Source organism: Schistocerca nitens, chromosome 3, assembly GCF_023898315.1.
Source record: "Schistocerca nitens isolate TAMUIC-IGC-003100 chromosome 3, iqSchNite1.1, whole genome shotgun sequence".
NCBI lineage: Eukaryota > Metazoa > Arthropoda > Insecta > Orthoptera > Acrididae > Schistocerca > Schistocerca nitens.
Genome location: NC_064616.1, coordinates 928,047,113 through 928,072,073, shown reverse-complemented (window position 1 = coordinate 928,072,073; position 24,961 = coordinate 928,047,113). Strand labels below are relative to the sequence as shown.

The window sequence follows — 24,961 nt, the reverse complement described above, 5'->3', positions numbered from 1 at the left end:
AGGAGTGTCTGCTATGTAGCGTGATGACAGCTATGATATTGTCGGTGTAAATAGGTTTTGTTTTCGTTTTTATACTTGTTTCTTAACTTGATGACATTTCTAGGGACAATCAGCTGAAGGTTGTGATGTATGTGTCGTTTGTTTTCGCAGTTGTACGGGCCCTCAATTAGTATCATTTTTAAGTATACGTTGCAGTAAATATCCGTTTGGCATCTGTGGTGTAATTGCACCACTTTTGCCGATGTCTTGATTTCAGATGTGAAGAAGGATTTTTGTTGCAATGTCAGATAGTCAAAATTTCGTGCCGAATGATTTTGTGCCACAACGAGGAATATTACATAAAGAAGACTTGCCGCAGAATATTCTTTGTAGGCCGAAACTTATGCCTCTGAAATCCCTGACTACTCAGAAGTTAGAAAGTATGAATAAGGCATCAGATAACGAAGCCAAAAACTTGAAATCCAAAACGGCGAAAGACGTTTGATGGTATTTTACGTAGCGGACGTGCCTGGCAGAAATGACTGTTGGACCATTAGTTGTTGATGTCGTTGTGACTTTTTTCCTAGCTTTTAGCATCATATACAGATATATTAATTGGAGACGACATCACGTTATCGTAAAGTTCGCAGTGCTAACAGGGTGGTACTTTTCGTTCCTCATAATCTTCGTTCTTCCACTGGATGTATCATCTGTAAGTAATTATGTAATTACCCAATACAGAATTTTCTTTTAGGGAAATTCGTTGTAAGTTAGATGAGATAACGTAACCTAGAGTTAATCAAGGGTTTCGTAAAATATATACATGCAATGCAAGTGCTGTATTAAGAGCCTATGAGAATACATGTACCGTTAACATTTTGTGGGAAATTATTTCTAAAATATGCCAATTGAAATGGTATTGCCTCGAAAAAAAGAAACATGTCTGCATTTTATTGTTTTCAATGCACACTGTCAGTTCTGTTCATGTGAGACTCAAGATAATGTTTTTCAGTAAAGACTAGCTGTTAACCTTTTTATGTTTGAATTACCCATACCTTTTGCATAATTTGATAGCAAGGTTAAGTTGATGTGTTGGATACGATACAATCTATCAGTTTTGATCAGTGATGTCAACCTGAATGGCCACTATCATTTCATACAATCATATTTACTAATATTTAAATTCTCAAAGTATCAGGCTCATAGGGGTTTTAGGTGGGGATTTTCTTTTTATTAACAGAATTAAATATAGGCCTATTAAAAACATGAATCAAATGGCAGTGGGAAAATTGGGTGTTTTCACCAAGAATCTTAAATATAGCTACAGAATACCATATTGAGACATTCATTGGCTTTGGCAGATCACAATCAAATTTGCACCTACCATTATAACCTAAATCTTAAGCTTTGCTACAGATCAGTGTGTCACCATTGCCTCCATGTAGTGTTGATGGTGACATGACCGCTTGTCAAAGGAGAATGGCTGTATTGGGCATGTCAGTGCATTGTAAGTCTGGAATGGTGAGGAAAGGAGACTGTATGAATATATGTTTGTTTATTGGCTTGAAAATAAACTGCTGGAGGAGTGTACAAAGGGCAGAGTAATGGCTCACATGGGTATGACGCACTGCTAAGTAGACCCATGGAGATTACTACACAATGTAAATGCATGACACTAACTCATTTATCCCATGTTTTCATTCATTCACACACAATGTTTCATAAATCACACAATAATGAGGAACCATCAGATATGTGCAACTAGTGTCTGGTTACTTTCAAGACATATTAATATACTTGTTAATAAATGTAAGTCATGAAATAGGAATGGGATGACATAGGAAGTGACATGTTGACTTTCCTATTTTCAGTGTTATTTATTTTTAATTCTATAGCACTTCTGTAACAATGTCACAAGATGTGAAATGTTTCATTACATTAATGAACTGACTGAATGATTATAATAGCAATGAGACTGCAAAAAATTTGTTTGAAACAATAATAATAATTCAGTAATGGGCACAGAATGGGAGTACGATTGCTGTGCAGTGTTTTGGAACCATCTCAGCATTCACCTGAAATGATTTTTGAGAGCCACAGAGAACTCTGGTCAGGATGACTAGTCCTTAATTCCAAAAACACTAGTTAGTAAATTAAAAACAATCACAAATAATTGAACTTTGTGATATGGAGAAAGGAATGTTATGTAATCTAAACTAGCTAATCTGTTTCAAATTTGTTGGTGTAGGGCAATACTGTGGTTGTAAAGTAACTGCCATCAAGGGATCCTGGTAAATAAACTTTGAATAGGTGATCATAACAATATGGCTTCCATGTGAAGTTAGTTACATGTTTCATGGATCATTTTGCATTATAGATTGTAATGATGTGGAGTGAGTCATTTTACATTCACATCACAAATTAATTTGTATATAAGTTATGGTTAGATACTGAACATCCGTAAGTTTGGTGTGTGAGTCAGTAATTCCTACCCACCACCTTCTACACATTACGGTAACAGAAATTCTTCTACGGAATAGGAGGAGTTGTCAAGGAGAAATTTTCTCAGTTTGCTCTTAAATTTTATTTTGCTGCCAGTCAGACATTTTATGTCACTGAGTAAATGACCAAAACTTTTTGTTGCAGCATTGTGCACCACTTGTTATGCTAATGACAACCTGAATGGAGAGTAATGAATGTCATTTTTTCCTTCTGGTGTTATAATTATGTACATCATTGATCAATTTGAACTGTAATGGTTTATTTACAATGAACTTTATGATGGCTAATATAACAATGAAAATAATCAGTTTTCGACAATGTAATGTAATTTGATGGATAAAAAAATTTACTCATCAAGTGGCAGCAGGAGAAGAACACACACAAAGGTTTAACTTATACAAGCTTTCAAAACCAATGGCTCCTTCAGAGAAGAGTTGCAGGGGAATGAAAAGTACTGGAGATGCTTGGGAAAAGGGATACACTTCAGAAAAGTCATCCACAACCTCGTGTCAGTGGAGACTTACCGGATGAGATGAGAAGGAAAGACTGACCTGTTAAAATTTCTGGAATCTCTAAATACTTTCTCCCAATTAAATTTCACATGGTCCTGTTCCAAATCCCATGCCACTTTCCTTGATGCTGATCTCATACTCAGTGAAGGCCAGCAAAACACTTCTGTACACATTAAACCTACTAACAAACAACAGTAGTTAAGTTTTGGCAGTTACCATCCTTTGCATTTCAGACTTTCCCTCCCATACAGCCTTGGCATTTGAGACAAATGTATTTGTTTTGATGCTGGCTCTTTACAGTAATACACCACCATTGTCACTTTAGCTTTCACTGGACATAATTACCCCACCAGCCTAGTTCGAAATCATATTTCCTGGGCCATCACATTCAATCCTGGTACTGCTGATCCCTCCAAAAAACAACTTCAGAGCACACTACGTGTCACTCAGTATTGTTCTAGCCTTCACTGTATTAATCAGCTACCACGACAAGTCCATGACATGCTAAAATTATGCCCTGAAATGAGATCCATTCAATCTGAGATTTTGCCTGCCACCCATAGAATTGCTTTTTGTCCCCCCCCCCCCCCCAATCTCTGCGATATCTTTGTCAGACACTACGCTCCTTCTGCATCCTTCTCCTTACTCTAAGGCTTTTACGCCTGTGACCGTACCCGCTGCAAGACTTGTCATATGCACCCCCCTATCACCACCTATACCAGCCCTGTAACTGGCAAAATAAATAGTATCAAAGGGAGAGCCACCTGTGAAACAACACATCACATGCCAGCTGTTATGTAAACACTGTTCAGCCTTTTACATCAGAAAGACTACCACCCAGTTATCAACTCTTCTGTAGATTATTAGTATCCTGTTCTTCAGTTGACACCAGAATTACTCATGGCTGAAAAACCAGCAAACCAAATATTGGTATCTTGTTCTTCAGTTGACCTACATGGGTGAAATGATGATAAAAGTGCCACACTGAACAAAATTAACAATATATCTACCACTGGTTGAACTACATACCATGAACAAATAAAAGGAAACCAAAATTATTAGAGCCAGAGTATGAAGGAATAAACATACGTGCCTACAGTACATGACATTCAACTACATACCTATAGCATAAAAATGAATACTAACAAATCCAATAATAACATAAAACTGTGTAACACCAATATCACAAAAAACATCATAAAAACTTAAAGTAATTTCTTAGACTTTCCTGCTGAATCAGTGTCATCTTGTGGAATTGGGTGCACTGCCCAGTGGTCTGCGTCTTCCCAATATAATATTTCTACATCATAACTCAGCATCTTCATCAGATGTTGCAGGAAAACCTGCTAAAGATGCAGAGTTATGTCATAATACTGTGTTGGGAAGTCACGAACCACTGACAGTAACAAAATCACTCCCCCATCCCTAATTACCATGGAGCCTCTCATGTCCCCGACCTAGCAATAATTTAGCTAACAACTTCAGATGTATACATGTCAGCACCAGCATTAAGAAAACAATTAAATGGACAGTATATATCTGGTTACTCTGCACCTCTCAAGAATATTCATCCAAATGCTGCTGTAATGTTGAAAACAGTTGTTCCCCCTCCCCACAACAGATTTGATGTTCCCCCACCCCCTCCAATACCCCTCTATGGTGTAGGGAAACGTCCCAGTACGGTAATTCTTAAATTTAATCATGTGATTCACTACCAAATGATGAAACCCCCACCTCCCCAAATCCATGTATGATGAAAACTCTTCAGATAGTATGGTCAACCCCTCAGCAATATTGTCAGTATCAATGAAATTCTCCACCAGCTGTGTACTGAGGTGCTCATTTATTTTATTTTGAAGGCTACCAGTTTCAGCATTCCACAATGCCATCTTCAGGCCACATATGCATATCTCCAAATAAACATCAATGTCATATAGTGCCAGAAATCCCTGGATGTCGTGAGTTCACTTGTTTGACCAGTGCTCCATTCAAAGACTTGATAACAACTCTACTTAGAGTTGCTCTCAAGTCTTTGAATGAAGCACTGGTGAAACAATTGAATTCACAACGTCCAGGGATTTATGGCGCTATATAACACTACTATGGTTTATTTGGAGAGATGCATATGGGGCCTGAAGATGGCATAGTGGAATGCCAAAACTGGTAGCCTTCAAAATATAATAAATGAACACCTCAGTTACAGAGCTGTTGGAGAACTTCATTGATATTGGCAATTATGTAACCAGCTGATGTCCCATGTCCATGATGGATCAACAGAGACCTCAGCAATATGTTCCTCAAATAAATTACCCAACACTTTCTCCCCCTCTCCCCCCCCCCCCCTTTCCCCCAATTATACCTGGTTTTTCCAAAAGCTAGCTTGTTAATTTGTAGGATGAAACCTCCCACCAAACGACTTACTACACTTCAAATACTTCCTACAGACTTCATAACAAATTGCATTCTATTACAGTACACTCACTAACATGACACTCATGAACAACAATCACGCAGTGTAATACATAGTCCAACCGTATATGATCATCATAATGTCTTTCAGGACCAGCTTAGACTTTCCGAACCATGTTCCTCTTCCAATTGGGGGCCATAATTTGTCACAGCTACACCCACAAAGATATGAACCAACAGTATGCTGCTATGACACACACATTGTTTTCATATTTTGCCCACACTCATGGCACCAATCAAACTTGGGAAAATAAACCAGACAACAATAGAAACTTAATTGTACATACTTGTCGACACCCAAAGCAGCAGACAAGTCATCCTTATTCATATGTACAGATAAATCCATACCTAATAATGAATAAAATATATCTTAAAATTATGCAAAACACAGAACAAAATTTCAAATGAGAACTTATCAGACTGCAAACACTCACTATCAATTCAAGTGATGACCTATAAAACCCAAAACAAACACAAAATCCTCAGTTTGAGGCTAAATTCATTCATCTATATTTACACTTCATTAAAAAAATGCTATCTTTGGCTTGGATGTGACAACATTGTTCAAAGCCAACAAATTGTATTCCATTCTTCAGTGCAATCAACACACAGATATTATGGAGATGTTTTGTAAATTCACATGGGAATCCCTGGAGAGAAGGTGATGCTCTTTTCAAGGAATGATTTGGAAAATTTAGAGAACTGGCATTTGAAACTGACTGCAGAATTACCCCACTGCAGCCAATGTACATTTTGTGTAAGGACCACAAACATAAGAGAAATTAGAGCTTGTATGGAGGCATATAGACAGTTGTTTTTACCTTGCTCTGTTTGCAAGTGGAAAACAAAGGAAAATGACTAGTAGTGGTACAATGTACCTTCCATCATGCACTGTATAATGACTTGCAGAGTGTGGATATAGATATAGTTTTAGATGTAGACCTTGTTGTCAGTGGTTAGTTCAACACAATCTTTTTTCCCTAAAAGCCCTTGGCCAACTGGGTATATGCTGTATCTTTAATGACGAGGTCTGTGTGCAGCTGTTCAATGGTGAAATAAATAAGCTAGTGCAAAATCACATGAAAAATATCACAAGTTTCTGTCCAGGAATTTGTGAGTTGTATCTAGTTTAGTTTTTCCACCTTTTTAATACAGTGTGCACTAAGACTTTCCTGTTAGATTAATCTGTCATGACTGTGCTTCTCATGTGTTATGAGATACTGGTTACTTCCTAGTAACTTAAAAATTGACCATAAAAGTGATGCATCACATGGAGAATTAATAAAATCAGTGGTAGGTAATGTAAGCCTTTTAACTCCATTGTGTGTGAAAATCCTGGAAGTAATTAGTAACTCCTTTATCAAAGAGAGATTTGAAAGTGCGGTTAAAGGCGCTGCAGTCTGGAACCGCAAGACCGCGACGGTCGCAGGTTCGAATCCTGCCTCGGGCATGGCTGTTTGTGATGTCCTTAGGTTAGTTAGGTTTAACTAGTTCTAAGTTCTAGGGGACTAATGACCTCAGAAGTTGAGTCCCATAGTGCTCAGAGCCATTTGAAAGTGCACTAATTTCTCTAATATGTCAATAACTAGGCTTCTACTATATAGTTGCACATGTAACAACTTTAACTATATCACTTTACATGTTTTTTTAAGAAACAGTCTTTGCTTCTTCTGTAAAATTTAGCAGAACCGAATTATGAGGTTTTCATTGCCTTTATCATCAAAATAATCATTTCATACCATGTTGTCCTTCCACTGATTCCTGTCATATAGATATTTGTAATGATTCAAATTTCTCAAAACTATTTTTTTAATTTTATTCTAGATTTCTCTAGTTGGCATGTTTCACATTTTGTTTTCATTACTTTTGGAAGTGAGTCAGTGCTCACTTACTGTAAATTCAATTGGAAAAGACCAATACTAAGTTTCATATGTTAATTACGAAACTTTACATATGCTGCAGGCTGTCATGGTCCGTATTTGTGTAGTTGCTCATATTTGTTTTGTAAACATAAGGTCATAGTCCAAGGCTAATTATCACCCCAACATTTTGTCTTCCGATGCTGAAGGCATTGAGTCTGTAACTGCTTTCTGAGTTTCTTAAAGTCTCTGATGTCTCCAGCATCAAAAGATGAAACAATAGGCACAGAATTATGCATTGGACCACGGCCTTATGCCCCTAAAACAAATATCAGCAATTATACATGTGCTGTTTGTCAGTATCATGTGAACTAAGTGCTATTATCTCTGTACTTGGGTCAGCATAATTGGAACTGCCTGTCATCTTTAAAGTTTCAGATGGCGAAGATTCCATATTTTCTCCCATTTCATTAACCAAATATCTATTGAATTTCAGTTTGTTCTACACTACACCTTTTTTTCTTCTGCTAATTTCTTGCAACCGGTGCCACTTAATAACTTCATGCACTCATTTCTGTGTTGGATGCATAAAAGCAACATCATTTAAACAAAAATATACACAATACTGTCTAAATTTATTGAAATACACTGCCCGCTAGTGATTTAGGAAACTTGTTAAAAACTTAAATCAGGATGTCGTCTTATCAGCGTACAACCTGCACTTGAAAATGACTTGACTGCTGTGAAACTTATTGTGAAAATTTTCTGGGTAAAATATTGGCTTACAGGTAATGTAGCCCTTGATGCCCACAAACTTAAGAACTTCCATTGACTAAAACAGTGCAGAGTCAGTGACACACCAGAATGGAAGATGACATTGATAGGTATGCCAATATTTCAGCTCTGAAATGCATCAGCTTAGCTTGTAATGTGTTCTTATATATGTGACTTTAATGCCTCATCATGGTATGTCCAGGTCCCATCAAAAACTTGGAAATGTTGTAACTGGACATCACAAAGTGCTTCAGAGACATTGTCTAAATTTGTTTCAGTGTAATAATTTTCCTGGAGTTGTCATCACCAGTCAGCCCAAAATTTTACTGCAAACTAAACCTGTAGTTATACAATATGTAGAATAATATGTGTTATTGTGAGGTGGAAATGAGAGTTTAACATTTCCATTTTCTGCAACATCCCAATAAGAACAGTAGATGACTAGGAACTGGCATAGGAGCATTCTGTACTAAACAAAATATAAATGCTGTGCTGTTTGAGGCTTTTCTGTTTTAATAACTGAAGATGACTGGCAGATACCTAGTGGAAATATTATGCAGTTTTGACAGTACCATCTGATGGATTGCGTAAGAACCCTTCAATGTTACACGTGAAGATGACAAATAGCTGCCTCTTAGAAATATTGTGCAGTTTAGACGGTACCATCTGATGAAATGCCCAAGAACCATTCAAGCAAAATATAGGTACTGTAATATATCATACAGTATTAAGGGATTTATAGTTTTACACTTTCCCTGAATCTGGACTTTGAGACAGTAAGAGAACTGCATGTAATGATCATATCCTGGGATAATTATGTGACTTTTTCGGGAATAATCAGCTACCACAGGCTTGTGATAGACAGAAAATGTGAAAATTTGATAGCATGTTGATACTGAGCACAGTAAAGATATAACACTGACTAACTTTCTCAGTGATGGGGGAGGGAACGGGTTGTGGCATTTGCCTGAAGTGATTTAGGAAACTTGTTAAAAACTTAAATCAGGATGTTGTCTTATCAGCATGCAACCTGCCCTTGAAAATGACTCGACTGCTGTGAAACTTATTGTGAAAATTTTGTGGGCAAATATTGGCTTACAGGTAACGTAGCACTTGCTGTCCACAAAAACCACTATTGGGCAGTATTTAAAATGCCTAGGAATATGAGCTATGGGTGACAATCAAAAATCTAACCACAGCTACTACTTCACTGGATCATTATTTACAGTCTGTACATGAATAATTTCGTAGATGTTGAGCAGAGCAAGGCTATCCAATAGCAAAAATTCTGTTAGTCTGTAAAAATTTGAGCTCAATTATGAGTACGTCCACTCTGATTTGTAGTTTCTCTATTTAGTCCACAACATGTCAGGTTGTTTTGAGCTGAATGTTAAATCTATATTGCAGCTGCTCTGTGCATCATATGAATGAATCTTGATGAAGAGCACCTGTCAAGAGGTTGTTAAATACATTGCTGGGCATCAAAACATGAATAAAAAAAGTGATGGTTATAAAATAACACATTTTTAACTGGTTTCGAGGTTTAGTCCATTTCATCGCGCACACACACACACACACACACACACACACACACACACACACACACACACACACACACACACACACACACGAAATTTTTGAGAAATACCACATTGTAATCATAAAATGCTGATGTTTCCTGGAGGGGTTGATGTTTTTGTTTTTATTTCAGACTGTGTACAGACAATGCTTGAAAAAGAATAATGTCACAGAGTCTGAAAATACTACTTCTACAGTCTGCCGTGAACCATGGAGCTATGTTGGAAACGATCTGTATTTACACCTCTGGCATATTGTCTATTGGACATCACAGTGCCTAACATGGTAAGTGCCTTCCTGTGGTAGAACTGACAATTCGCATTCAAATATGCAAACCCATGATTGTGGATAGGTTGTGGGTAACTGCAGTGACTTGGATAGCAATGAACTTCTTGTATAAAATGACATACACTAACATAAAAGTGGGGATGTGTAGTAGTTATTGTCACATTGTAATCAGAATCAAGTCCAAATCCAAAAGCATGGTTTTCAATGAAGTACACCACCTAGCCCTGAAAGCACATTTATTACACATACCAACATACAGCCTGAACAGAACTGGTCTCTTGGATGGAGATTGCTGCTATTTATACAAGCATTGAATATGCCATTTTTTACAAACATAAGAAACTTTGAAAACCTTCCAGGAATGATAAATACTAAATAACAAATAACTACTGGTGGTCGGGTTTGAACTGATGGCCGCTAGCAAGCATCCCCCTGCCCCCCCCCCCCCCCCCCAATCCCTGTGGGTCTTGGGGTTAGAATAGGCCCGAGGTATTCCTGCCAGTCATAAGAGGTGACTGAAAGGAGTGTCTCACTTTTCGGCCCTACGAGTTCAGGTCCCATTCTATGGTTTGACTTGCCACTTTCAAAATTTTACAGAAGTGTGCGCCATATGGGGAAGGACGCCTTATGTGGTGCATGAGTTATCCATAGTGCCCTTAGATTCGATCTCCTGAATCTCTTGTCATTGCTTTGCATCTCCACCTGTGATTCAACTATTTGGGCAAGGGCACTTTCCGGAGTATGTCATCTTTCTCCATTGTCTCCTGTCCTCTTTTGCCTCCATGAAAATATTGGATTTCTCTGCATCCAATATCCAGCACGGTAGCTAGTCCGTTGTGGTGGAGCTGTCATGTACCCATTTGGTGGTAACCCCCTTGACAACACAGGGATCGCACTGCTGATGCCTGAGCTGTAAGTTCCCACGTATGCCGGGGAGTAGATGGCACCAGGACTCCTGGCAACAGCCATCATGCCAGTTAGCCTTTGCTGTGGCTGGTTGGCGCCTGTGGGGAGAGCCTCTGATTGAAGTGGGTGGCATCAGTGCGGATGACCCGCAATGAAGCGGACTAACTCATCTCTTGTTGGTGACCGTATGGCACAAGCAGTCTCTAAGAAGGACAAGATTGAATACAATTATGACAGGTATGAGTGTAATTGTTTTCTTCCCTCACTACACCATGGGAGGAACGTAGGGCTACAGAACGGAGAGAGCCATATTCGCCTTGGATTTTAGTCTGTAGCGGAACTGATGGGGAGTCCTTTCTATCTACGAAGCCTCAGTTTTTCATTGAACACCTTGAGGATAAGTTTGGAGAAGTGACAGCGCTGTCCAAGATGTGAAACAGCGTAGTCTTGATTCAGGCAGTATCTCCAGCCCAATCCTGAGTGTTACTTGCCTGTGACAAGCTCGGTGATATTTCTGTTTCCGTCACTCCCCATAAAAGCCTCAACATGGTCCAGAGGATCATTTTCCATTGTGATCTCCTCTTGCAGTCTGACGAAGAGCTCCGTTCCAATTTAGAATGACGGGGTGTTCATTTCAACCGGTGCATTTACAGGGGATCCAAAGACAACATGGTTGCTACTGGTGCCTTCATCTTGGCTTTTGAGGGTGATTCATTGCCTGAGAAGGTCAAGGTGATGGTTTACCACTGTGACGTTAAACCATATGTCCTTCCCCCTATGTGGTGCTTTAAGTGCTGGAAGTTCAGGCACATTTCTTCTCTCTGTCTGCTAAAACTATCAGTGTGATGGAATCTTAAAGGTAATTTGCTTCACTTTCTCACCAATCAGTAATAGCAAAACATATCCGCGAAAGAGCTCATGGCTGCATCAAGATCAGAACTGTTTATGGTCAACTGTTTCCTAGCCCTACAGTGGCCACTGGCTGCCTGATGCCAGCCTCCATTAGACCGAGTGATTGTGGTGTGCTGCAATGCAAATTGGGCACATTTCTGCCCTCACATTGGTAAGCATAATTTTTTTTCTTACTGTAGTTCCATTTCTTTGTGAAATAACTTTGATAAACTGAATTAACACTGTGCAGTGACACAATACGCATAGGTTAGTATGAGTGTAATTACCAAGTGTCATTTTCTTAATTTAAGTTCTAGCATTTGTCTTGCAGTTATGTATTTGATTTTGTATACTTGAATCTGATGAAAGTGTAGGGTTAATTTTTCTCTTACCTTTGCTGTTACATTCAGTAAACGAACAGAAAAACACTGTTAAAATATGCATTATACTAATACAAATGGAAGAGAATTTACCACACTAGCATTACAAGGGAAGTGTTTTTTAGTAAAAAATGATTTATCTGTAACACAAGCGTACCTAAAAGGCACTAATTAGTAAGATATTATACACTTTGAACTTCGAAATGGTTTGTGTTAGTGAGCTGTTGTGTTCCATACTCAAGTAGCATGGACATTTGGCAGTTGGAGTAGATGCGTAAGAAGCCATTTACTAAATTATTCAGTGGCACAATTTATGTATAAAATTTTGTATTCACAAAAACCAAAAATTGTCACCAGAATCAGATAAAGGCATTATTAGGTGTGAGTATCATAAATTTTTCACTTTTACACTATGAGGTGCTGGAGATAGAGATGTGCTTTATGATGGAGAAGTTTACTTAAGATTTTCTTATTGATTTTTGATCCGAGTGCTTGTAGCTCTGTCACAGAATAGATAGAAGACAGACCTCCATTGAGTCTGGAACTGAGAGTTAATGCAGCAATCACTTTACAGTGTAATCCTGTAACCTCAGAGCTAACAAAGAGATGCAACATGTGTCTCTCCCTTTTGCCCATAGTTGGCTAGGACAGATAAATCATACTGATAAATATGAGATTAGTAATGTTTTCTGTATGGAACAACCTCACAGGACTGAAAACCATGAATTGGTAATGCAGTGTCAAGCCTTAAAATAAAATTATATGTAAATTTAAAGTGGTGGTGGTGGGGGGGGGGGGGGATGGATGGGGTGGGATGGAATTACTGATGTCAGGTGCTTAGGGACATTACACAAAATCAGTGGCGACAAGTGAAAATTGTACAATATAGGGATTCGAACCCGGGATCTCTTGCGTACTAGGCAGCCGTGTTAGTCACTGTGTTATCACATCTGCATGTACTATCTCAGCATGCCTCATGACCGATTCATTTCCCACTGAGTGCCACCTATCTGCAGTCTCTGTCCATGTCCTCCATGCTTGCTACTCTGAGATTCCCACAGGAGGTCAGACATATTTGTGCATCCACACTGAAGAAGGTGGATCCATTGCCAGTCTAGGCGAATTAATTATATGAATGAGTGGTGTCCTTTCAGGCATGTCTGAAAGTCCCGTACAGCTGGGCAGATGGTTCTGCAATAGTTATTGTTAGCCACATTGTAGCCATGACTTAATTTCTGCCTGTGAAAGTACTGATGAGTTTCTGAACAGCATCAACACCCCTGCACCCCACTCACAACACAGACTCATTATATGCCAATTAATCCCAGCAAAGTGCCCTGTGCTTGCATCTTTCTGCCAGCAACTTAATTCCTTTTGCAGCAGACTGTCACTTTATTTTGAAGGCAATAAATGTGTTATAGTCAACCATACAATCATTCACATCCACTGCCTCTCACCCTCCACCCCTCCCCCTTTTCCGCTGCTCACGTTGTGTACGTTTCATGAATTAAGACACTGGGTGCAGATTTATATCTAGTTATCCAGGTTTGTGTTGTCAGATATTCTGTGTGGCAAACATCCAATGTTTCCATCCTTCCAGCTCCCCCATTCTAAAAATAACGAAAATAGCAACAAAAAGTGCCTATGAACTAATAAATTATGATATAGGAATAATTTGACAAACTTTCTTAGTCATTGTTTTGTGTGGTGGCAATCAAAGTCAGATAAATGTGAATCAGATTGCAGCACCTGTTTATTCAAACAGCTAATGGTCAGTGTATTTCAGAACAGTAGTAATGCAGCAAGCAGATTATTTAGCTAACTGTAACAAATAGAACCTATGTAGTGACTGTTATTTCGGCAGCATAGCAGACAGTAATATCTGAAAATATAATGCAATTGAAAAGATAAAAAAATCTACTTACCGAGTAGCAGCAGGAGAAAACACGTATAAAGCTATTTAAGTTTGCAGGATTAGTGAGCTTTAGCTCCTCCTCCTGGCAGAAGGGTTGAATGGGAAGAAAGACGGGTGAATGCCCTCTTCTGTCAGATGAAGGAGCCACTGGCTCAGAAAGCTTGCAAATGTAAATACCTTTGCACATGTGCTGCTGCTGCTGCTCTGCTTGGGGAATAGATTTTTCCTCTCTCTCCAATTACATTAGATTTTCAAAAATTGATTGTTTTTGTTGAGACAGCAATATTTGCTATGCAGTTATTTGCAGAATTAATGTAATTAACACAGTAAACTCTGTTGTCAGAGTTGTATAATTAGCACCTAATGACTTGAGGATTATGTTCATTAAGTCAGATTATTCAAACTGATGCCAAATAGAAAAGATGTTTTCATATTGACCTTACGGTGTATTTTACAAACAACAGTGCATGATTTAACTGTGAAGTGATCAATTTGTAACCTGTTGTGTAGTATGTAAAAGTATAGTTTATGAAATGAGGTGCATAAAGAATAATTACATGTGCAGAAATCATACAGTAACAGGCAAGATAGAGTGAACCACGCTATGTTGAGTAGTATTATTCACAGTAATTGCTTATTTCATTAAAAATTGCAGCTATGCTCTGAAAGTATGCTTTTGACCAAACTGTGTATAAATACATATTACAGGTACACAGGCCAAATTTAACTTCATTTTCTAACATTACTCCATCATTAAGATGTCATGGAAATTTTATTTGCAGTTACATGTGTCATTACATAGGTAGTATGTAGATCATCAGTTAGAATGTGCAATCAGGAAAATGTTTGGCAACTCAGTGATAGTTGATGGACTCTCAGGATCTATGCTGAATTATTCTGCTAATTTCCTAGGTATTTACTTGTAATTTGGATGTAATGTTCTCAATGGTTCTTGTATAATAAGTGACAATGAATTAGAAATTTTTATTTTTCAACTGCAAGAAGGTTATTTTATGAGTAAATTACAGTTTTTCTCATCTTTTACTTTTTGAGAAATGTCTGTTCCCAATGTCTGCCAGCAATGAGAGAATGTTCACGTTATCGATGCCTCACTGATGTTTTTCCCCCTCCTCCTCCTCCTCCTCCTCCTCCTCCTCTCCTCCCTGTGCTGCAAATGAAAATGACCACAGCAAAATGTAGTACTGGAACCTTAAGAAAGCCTAGAGTTTGTACTGCAGTGCTGTGTAGATTTTAATTGTCTCTACACAGGGTGTTTGTTTTAATGTGGAACAACCAAAATCTCGAAAAATATGCATTGTAGGATAAAAATGTTCAAGATGAAAAGTTAATATTTTCAAAGTAGACATGTCTGTGCTAAACTTTCTACCCCATAACAAGACCCCCTCCCCCCACCCCTCATGTGGTTCAGGTTTTTGTTTTCGAACTGGAACCACCTCCTTTTTATAGCAGATTTGGATTCTATGCCAAAAATGCCTGGGGTTTATCTGAAATAATTTTTTTCGTTCGTTGTAGATGATGCTGTAACTGGCATGAGTGTTACAATGGTTGGACAGAACACACTGAAATCAGTCTCACTGATGGTGAAATTCAAAGGGACTCACTGAAATCAAGTATCCTGATGGTGTGCAGTCTCACCAAAACCAACCCCGAAGGCAACGGAAAACTATTAAAAGTAGCTTGTTTTCTAGTCTTTTAAATGACTGGACATAAAAGTTTTACTTGGCAATTCTAAATGTATTTTTTAACAATAATATCAACTGTTTAAAACAAAAAGTTCATACTTTTAATGAAGATGCAGTGTAGAATCGAATGAGTCAGTTCTTAACTGGAAAACAAAAAAACTTTAATTTTTTTCGATTACAGTACTACCTACAACAATGGAAAAGAATAGTTTTTGGCAAACCCTAGGTATTTTTTTGGCATAGTCTGAATATGCCATAAAAAATAATGTTTGCATTTGAGAATAAGAAGTCAGCTCCCCCCATCGGAGGGTTCAGGGGGTGGCCATTTTTAGTGCAGACAGATGTCCCAATCGAAAATATTAACTTTCCATCTGAAACATTTTTTCCCTGTGATACATATTTTTTGATATTTTCAGTTGTTCCAAGTTAAAACATACACCCTGTATAAGGGGCACACAAATGAAAAAGAGATGGATGGAAAAAAGTAAGTAAACTGTTTAATACTTCAAAAGTAATCATCATAACTGTTAATGCATGTATCCCACTGAGAGACAAGACAGTCAATGCCTCATGGAAAAATGTTTGCAGTTGTCTATAGAAACATGATTGTACCTATGTCCGTGTGCATGTTGCCAAGGTTTTACACTTCGCCACAGGAGTTTTGCTAGTTTGCCCTTACACAGTTTCATACACTCCTCATCTCTCCCCTCGCGGTTTCCATATTTTTGGAACCCTGAAGAAAGACATTTGTGACCATTGATTTGCTTCTGATGAAGAGGTGCGTGCCTGGGTACAATCATGGTTCTGTAGGCAACCACAAACATTTTTCCATGAAGGCATTGACCATCTTGTCACAGTACGGTAAATATATTAATAGTTATGGTTATTACTTTTGGAATAATAAACAGTTTATGTACATTTTTCCATCTCTCTTGCTTTCATTTGACTGTCCCTTATAGGTAGTTCATCTATAAGTGTTGATGAGCAAGTTTGTGAGTACCAAGTGTGTGACATAAATGGCAGTATCTTTTGAGTGCATTGACTTACAAGCTTACGTTTTTGCACTGCCCAGGGACCATAGGTCTTAGTTGTTGTTGTGGTCTTCAGTCCTGAGACTGGTCTGATGCAGCTCTCCATGCTACTCTATCCTGTGCAAGCTTTTTCATCTCCCAGTACCTACTGCAACCTACATCCTTCTGAATCTGCTTAGTGTATTCATCTCTTGGTCTCCCCCTACGATTTTTACCCTCCACGCTGCCCTCCAATACTAAATTGGTGATCCCTTGATGCCTCAGAACATGTCCTACCAACCGATCCCTTCTTCTGGTCAAGTTGTGCCACAAACTCCTCTTCTCCCCAATCCTATTCAGTACCTCCTCATTAGTTATGTGATCTACCCATCTAATCTTCAGCATTCTTCTGTAGCACCACATTTCGAAAGCTTCTATTCTCTTCTTGTCCAAACTATTTACCGTCCATGTTTCACTTCCATACATGGCTACACTCCATACAAATACTTTCAGAAATGACTTCCTGACACTTAAATCTATATTCGATGTTAACAAATTTCTCTTCTTCAGAAACGCTTTCCTTGCCATTGCCAGTCTACATTTTATATCCTCTCTACTTCTACCATCATCAGTTATTTTGCTCCCCAAATAGCAAAACTCCTTTACTACTTTAAGTGTCTCATTTCCTCAACATCACCCGACTTAATTCGGCTACATTCCATTATCCTTGTTTTGCTTTTGTTGATGTTCATCTTATATCCTCCCTTCAAGACACCATCCATTCCGTTCAACTGCTCTTCCAAGTCCTTTGCTGTCTCTGAGAGAATTACAATGTCATCGGCGAACCTCAAGGTTTTTATTTCTTCTCCATGGATTTTAATACCTATTCCGAATTTTTCTTTTGTTTCCTTTACTGCTTGCTCAATATACAGATTGAATAACATCGGGGAGAGGCTACAACCCTGTCTTACTCCCTTCCCAACCACTGCTTCCCTTTCATGTCCCTCGACTCTTATAACTGCCATCTGCTTTCTGTACAAATTGTAAATAGCCTTTCGCTCCCTGTATTTTACCCCTGCCACCTTTAGAATTTGAAAGAGAGTATTCCAGTCGACATTGTCAAAAGCTTTCTCTAAATCTACAAATGCTAGAAACGTAGGTTTGCCTTTGCTTAATATTTCTTCTAAGATAAGTCGTAAGGTCAGTATTGCCTCACGTGTTCCAGTATTTCTACGGAATCCAAACTGATCTTCCCCGAGGTCGGCTTCTACTAGTTTTTCCATTCATCTGTAAAGAATTCGTGTTAGTATTTTGCAGCTGTGGCTTATTAAACTGATTGTTCGGTAATTCTCACATCTGTCAACACCTGCTTTCTTTGGGATTGGAATTATTATATTCTTCTTGAAGTCTGAGGGTATTTCGCCTGTTTCATACATCTTGCTCACCAGATGGTAGAGTTTTGTCAGGACTGGCTGTCCCAAGGCCGTCAGTAGTTCCAATGGAATGTTGTCTACTCCGGGGGCCTTGTTTCGACTGAGGTCTTTCAGTGCTCTGTCAAACTCTTCACGCAGTATCGTATCTCCCATTTCATCTTCATCTACATCCTCTTCCATTTCCATAATATTGTCCTCAAGTACATCGCCCTTGTATAGACCCTCTGTATACTCCTTCCACCTTTCTGCTTTCCCTTCTTTGCTTATAACTGAGTTTCCATTTGAGCTCTTGATGTTCATACAAGTGGTTCTCTTATCTCCAAAGGTCTCTCTAATTTTCCTGTAGGCAGGATCTATCTTACCCCTAGTGAGATAAGCCTCTACATCCTTACATTTGTCCTCTAGCCATCCCTGCTTAGCCATTTTGCACTTCCTGTCGATCTCATTTTTGAGACGTTTGTATTCCTTTTTGCCTGCTTCATTTACTGCATTTTTATATTTTCTCCTTTCATCAATTAAATTCAATGTTTCTTCTGTTACCCAAGGATTTCTACTAGCCCTCGTCTTTTTACCTACTTGATCCTCTGCTGCCTTCACTACTTCATCCCTCAAAGCTACCCATTCTTCTTCTACTGTATTTCTTTCCCCATTCCTGTCAATTGTTCCCTTATGCTCTCACTGAAACTCTGTACAACCTCTGGTTCTTTTAGTTTATCCAGGTCCCATCTCCTTAAATTCCCGCCTTTTTGCAGTTTCTTCAGTTTTAATCTACAGGTCATAACCAATAGATTGTGGTCAGAGTTCACATCTGCCCCTGGGAATGTCTTACAATTTAAAACCTGGTTCCTAAATCTCTGTCTTACCATTATATAATCTATCTGATACCTTTTAGTATCTCCAGGGTTCTTCCATGTATACAACCTTCTATCATGATTCTTAAACCAAGTGTTAGCTATGATTAAGTTGTGCTCTGTGCAAAATTCTACCAGGCGGCTTCCTCTTTCATTTCTTAGCCCCAATCCATATTCACCTACTATGTTTCCTTCTCTCCCTTTTCCTACACTCGAATTCCAGTCACCCATGACTATTAAATTTTCGTCTCCCTTCACTATCTGAATAATTTCTTTTATTTCATCATACATTTCTTCAATTTCTTCGTCATCTGCAGAGCTAGTTGGCATATAAACTTGTACTACTGTAGTAGGTGTGGGCTTCGTATCTATCTTGGCCACAATAATGCGTTCACTAAGCTGTTTGTAGTAGCTTACCCGTGTTCCTATTTTCCTATTCATTATTAAACCTACTCCTGCATTACCCCTATTTGACTTTGTGTTTATAACCCTGTAGTCACCTGACCAGAAGTCTTGTTCCTCCTGCCACCGAACTTCACTAATTCCCACTATATCTAACTTTAACCTATCCATTTCCCTTTTCAAATTTTCTAACCTACCTGCCCGATTAAGGGACCTGACATTCCACGCTCCGATCCGTAGAACACCAGTTTTCTTTCTCCTGATAACGACATCCTCTTGAGTAGTCCCTGCCCGGAGATCCGAATGGGGGACTATTTTACCTCCGGATTATTTTACCCAAGAGGACGCCATCATTTAATCATACAGTAAAGCTGCATGCCCTCGTGAAAAATTACGGCCTTAGTTTCCCCTTGCTTTCAGCCGTTCGCAGTACCAGCACAGCAAGGCCGTTTTGGTTATTGTTACAAGGCCAGATCAGTCAATTATCCAGACTGTTGCCCTTGCAACTACTGAAAAGGCTGCTGCCCCTCTTCAGGAACCACACGTTTGTCTGGCCTCTCAACAGATATCCCTCCGTTGTGGTTGTACCTACGGTACGGCTATGTGTATCACTGAGGCACGCAAGCCTCCCCACCAACGGCAAGGTCCATGGTTCATGGGAGGGTAGGTCTTAGTATTTGACATAAATTTCAACTTGATATTTCTTATTGGTCAGATGACTAATGAAGTTTGCCACACTTCACGAATTGTTACTGTATTATTATTTGATAGACACTTTTGTTGCTTATTTTCACTAGTTTTTGAATGATGGAGCTAGAAGAACAGAAAAATAGGATGATTGCCACACTGGAGCCACAGCAGAAAAGCTGACAACATGAAGCTGATAAAGTAGATATTAATCTGCGTCCAGAGGTGTACTCAGATGGTGTGGGGGAAGGGGGAGGCAGTGGGTGTGACTGAGTGTGTGGTAGGCTATAACACTTGTTTATCACCTTTGCAATGATGTGACCATCTGCTGTGAAAGAAATTAACTCATTAGTAGAAAGATTAACTGCCATATAATGAATCTGTGTTGTGTGTGGGGTGCAGGGGTGTTGATTCTGTTCACACACTCATCAGTTCTTTCACAGGCAGAAATGAAGTCTGGGTTATAATCTGGCTAACAGCTGAGGTTGTGTGGCACGGACTGGGCGGTTTTTTAGGTTAGATGGCCTCGGGCAAGTACAGAAAGGGCAACAGCCTCAAAGGGTGCGGGGCAAAGTCAGGACATGCAGGGACGTAGCAGCAATCGGTTGTAATTGTAAACTGTCAAAGCTGCATTGGTAAAGTACCGGAACTTCAAGTGCTGAGAGAAAACACCAAAGCTGAAATTGTTATAGGTACGGAAAGCTGGCTGAAGCCAGAGATAAATTCTGCCGAAATTTTTACAAAGGCACAGACGGTGTTTAGAAAGGATAGATTGCATGCAACCGGTGGTGGCGTGTTTGTCGCTGTTAGTAGTAGTTTAGCCTGTAGTGAAGTAGAATTGGATAGTTCCTGTGAATTATTATGGGTGGAGGTTACACTCAACAACTGAGCTAGGTTAATAATTGGCTCCTTTTACCGACCTCCTGACTCAGCAGCAGCATTAGTGGCAGAACAACTGAGAGAAAATCTGGAATACATTTCACATAAATTTTCTCAGCATGTTCAATTTACCAGATATAGACTGGGACACTCAGATGTTTAGGACGGGTGGTAGGGACAGAGCATCGAGTGACATTATACCGGGTGCAATATCCGAAAATTACCTCGAGCAATTAAACAGAGAACCGACTCGTGGAGATAACATCTTGGACCTACTGATAACAAACAGACCCGAACTTTTTGACTCTGTAAGCGCAGAACAGGGAATCAGTGATAATAAGACCATTGCAGCATCCTTGAATGCCCGCATCTCGTGGTCGTGCGGTAGCGTTCTCGCTTCCCACGCCTGGGTTCCCGGGTTCGATTCCCGGCGGGGTCAGGGATTTTCTCTGCCTCGTGATGGCTGGGTGTTGTGTGCTGTCCTTAGGTTAGTTAGGTTTAAGTAGTTCTAAGTTCTAGGGGACTTATGACCACAGCAGTTGAGTCCCATAGTGCTCAGAGCCATTTGAACCATCCCTGAATATGAAAGTAAATAGGATTATAAAAAAAGGGAGGAAGGTTTATCTGTTTAGCAAGAGTAATAGAAGGCAGATTTCAGACTACCTAACAGATCAAAACAAAAATTTCTGTTCGGCACTGACAATGTTGAGTGTTTATGGAAAAAGTTCAAGGCAATCGTAAAATGCGTTTTAGACAGGTATGTGCCGAGTAAAACTGTGAGGGATGGGAAAAACCCACCGTGGTTCAACAACAAAGTTAGGAAACTACTGCGAAAGCAAAGAGAGCTTCACTGCAAGTTTAAACACAGCCAAAACCTCTCAGACAAACAGAAGCTAAACGATGTCAAAGTTAGCATAAGGAGGGCTATGCGTGAAGTGTTTAGTGAATTTGAAAGTAAAATTCTATGTACCGACTTGACAGAAAATCCTAGGAAGTTCTGGTCTTACGTTAAATCAGTAAGTGGCTCGAAACAGCATATCCAGACACTCCAGGATGATGATGGCATTGAAACAGAGGATGACATGCATAAAGCTGAAATACTAAACACCTTTTTCCAAAGCTGTTTCACAGAGGAAGACCGCACTGCAGTTCCTTCTCTAAATCCTAGCACAAACGAAAAAATGGCTGACACCGAAATAAGTGTCCAAGGAATAGAAAATCAACTGGAACCACTCAACAGAGGAAAGTCCACTGGACCTGATGGGATACCAATTCGATTCTACACAGAGTACGCGACAGAACTTGCCCCCCCCCCCCCTTTTCTAACAGCCGTGTACCGCAAGTCTCTAGAGGAACGGAAGGTTCCAAATCATTGGAAAAGAGCACAGTCCCAGTCTTCAAGCAGATGCGCAAAACTATAGACCTATATCTCTGACGTCAATCTGTTGTAGAATTTTAGAAAATGTTTTTTGCTCACGTATTATGTCGTTTCTGTAAACCCAGAATCTACTCTGTAGGGATCAACATGGATTCCGGAAACAGCGATCGTGTGAGACCCAACTCGCTTTGTTTGTTCATGAGACCCAGAAAATATTAGATACAGGCTCCCAGGTAGATGCTATTTTCCTTGACTTCCGGAAGGCGTTTGATACAGTTCCGCACTGTCGCCTGATAAACAAAGTAAGAGCCTATGGAATATCAGACCAGCTGTGTGGCTGGATTGAAGAGTTTTTAGCAAACAGAACACAGCATGTTGTTCTCAATGGAGAGATGTCTACAGACGTTAAAGTAATCTCTGGCGTGCCACAGGGGAGTGTTATGGGACCATTGCTTTTCACAATATATATAAATGACCTAGTAGATAGTATAGGAAGTTCCATGCGGCTTTTCGCGGATGATGCTGTAGTATACAGAGAAGTTGCCAGCATTAGAAAATTGTAGCAAAATGCAGGAAGATCTGCAGTGGATAGGCACTTGGTGCAGGGAGTGGCAACTGACCCTTAACATAGACAAATGTAGTGTATTGCGAATACATAGAAAGAAGGATCCTTTATTGTAGGATTATATGATAGCGGAACAAACACTGGTAGCAGTTACTTCTGTAAAATATCTGGGAGTATGCGTGAGGAATGATTTGAAGTGGAATGATCATATAAAATTAATTGTTGGTAAGGCGGGTACCAGGTTGAGATTCATTGGGAGAGTCCTTAGAAAATGTAGTCCATCAACAAAGGAGGTGGCTTACAAAACACTCATTCGACCTATACTTGAGTATTGCTCATCAGTGTGTGATCTGTACCAGATCGGGTTGACGGAGGAGATAGAGAAGATCCAAAGAAGAGCGGCGGATTTCGTCACAGGGTTATTTGGTAAGCGTGATAGCGTTACAGAGATGTTTAGCAAACTCAAGTGGCAGACTCTGCAAGAGAGGCGCTCTGCATCGCGGTGTAGCTTGCTGTCCAGGTTTCGAGAGCGTGCGTTTCTGGATGAGGTATTGAATATATTGCTTCCCCCTTCTTATACCTCCCGAGGAGATCACGAGTGTAAAATTAGAGAGATTCGAGCACGCACAGAGGCTTTCCGGCAGTCGTTCTTCCTGCGAACCATACGTGACTGGAACAGAAAAGCGAGGTAATGACAGTGGCACGTAAAGTGCACTCCGGCACACACCGTTGGGTGGCTTGCGGAGTATAAATGTAGATGTAGATGTAGACTACTGCGAAAAGAAAGTAGTGATAGTTTGACATCGGAATCATGAGAGCAGGGATAGTCTCTGAAAATTGTAGAACTGTCTGCCCAGCTGTACCGTCACATTATACTTTGACATTTCTCATATTGAGACTGAGGTAGCGTAGATGTGTCATTCATATGACACCATCAGGGATTAAATTAATAATACTATGTGCTGACTGTGAGGTGCTACATAGAAAATGGGCCTCAAGCTAAGGCTGGTGAACCTATTGTTATTTATGGTTCTCCCTGTCATAAGGATACTGCAGGTTGAAAAGCTCTTAAATGTAGATGCTTTTTGCTGTTATTCTCATGGCATCAACAGCAGTTATACTGTAATTATTATGAGTAGATGATACTTGTTGTTGTTTCAGTATTTATAATCTGAATGACAGTTTCAGTTAAGGGTGACTTACTCTAGACATTACTGTCAGCATTTTGTGTTCCTTGTTACACATTCTGATAGCTGATTCTCCTTTCATGTTAGCAGAAAGTTGTAAGACACATCCACTGGTTTCATTTTCTCTTCACCTTTTTTTAATGGTTTTCTTGCACAGTAGATGTTCTTGATTTAGAACTTTGTTGTTCGTAGCTTATGAAGTCTCTCTCCAGATGTCCATGTTTTGTGATCTTGCTGAATTATTGTCTTTTGGGGATAGTGCTAATGACAATGTTCTTAAGAAAATATTTTCTATGTCTATAATGGTCAAAAGACATTTTGTCTGCTCGTAATGTTTACAGTGTAACTACTGGTGACACTCCAAAAATGTGAATCATGTCTGGTGGAGGAGTATTTCAGTTTTCAATATACTTAAGACAGAAAGCCAAAAATAGTTGTGACAATTATTGATTTACAGTGTTTACTTTTCAATCGGCACAACAGAGAATTATTTGTGGCTAAGCTCTAATCCCTAAACCTTGTTACAGGAAAAGAATGAAACTCGGTGACATATACTTTTGGTAGTACATCCCTCAGTGGTTGTTTGTTTGAGATGCAAGCTGGAAGTCACTCTCAAGCCCACTCAAGGAATACATCAGCTTGTGAAACAAGTTCTTCCTACTAGTAGTATACAGATATTTGGCAACTAGGCAGAGTATGTTTGGCAACTCTGTGGCCATCAAGTTTCTTCCTGGACGGAACAGAAGTATCCTGCTAAATTCACTTGATATTTTCTTGTCATTCCCATTGAATAATCTCAGTGATTTTCACTTT

The 24,961-nt window shown here is 39.4% G+C and overlaps 1 protein-coding gene across 2 annotated transcripts in view; it reads left to right on the top strand.

Moving 5' to 3' along the window:
• The first annotated feature begins 367 nt into the window (after positions 1–367).
• The window catches only part of LOC126249002 (LMBR1 domain-containing protein 2 homolog), a 122,149-nt gene continuing 97,555 nt past the window's right edge, over positions 368–24,961 (top strand). For both annotated transcript variants that reach the window (XM_049950586.1, XM_049950585.1), the window contains exons 1-2: positions 368–691; positions 9,807–9,958. In XM_049950586.1, coding sequence (XP_049806543.1) covers positions 518–691; positions 9,807–9,958 — 326 coding nt within the window. In that variant the 5' untranslated portion in view covers positions 368–517. The remainder of the gene's footprint in view (positions 692–9,806; positions 9,959–24,961) is intronic.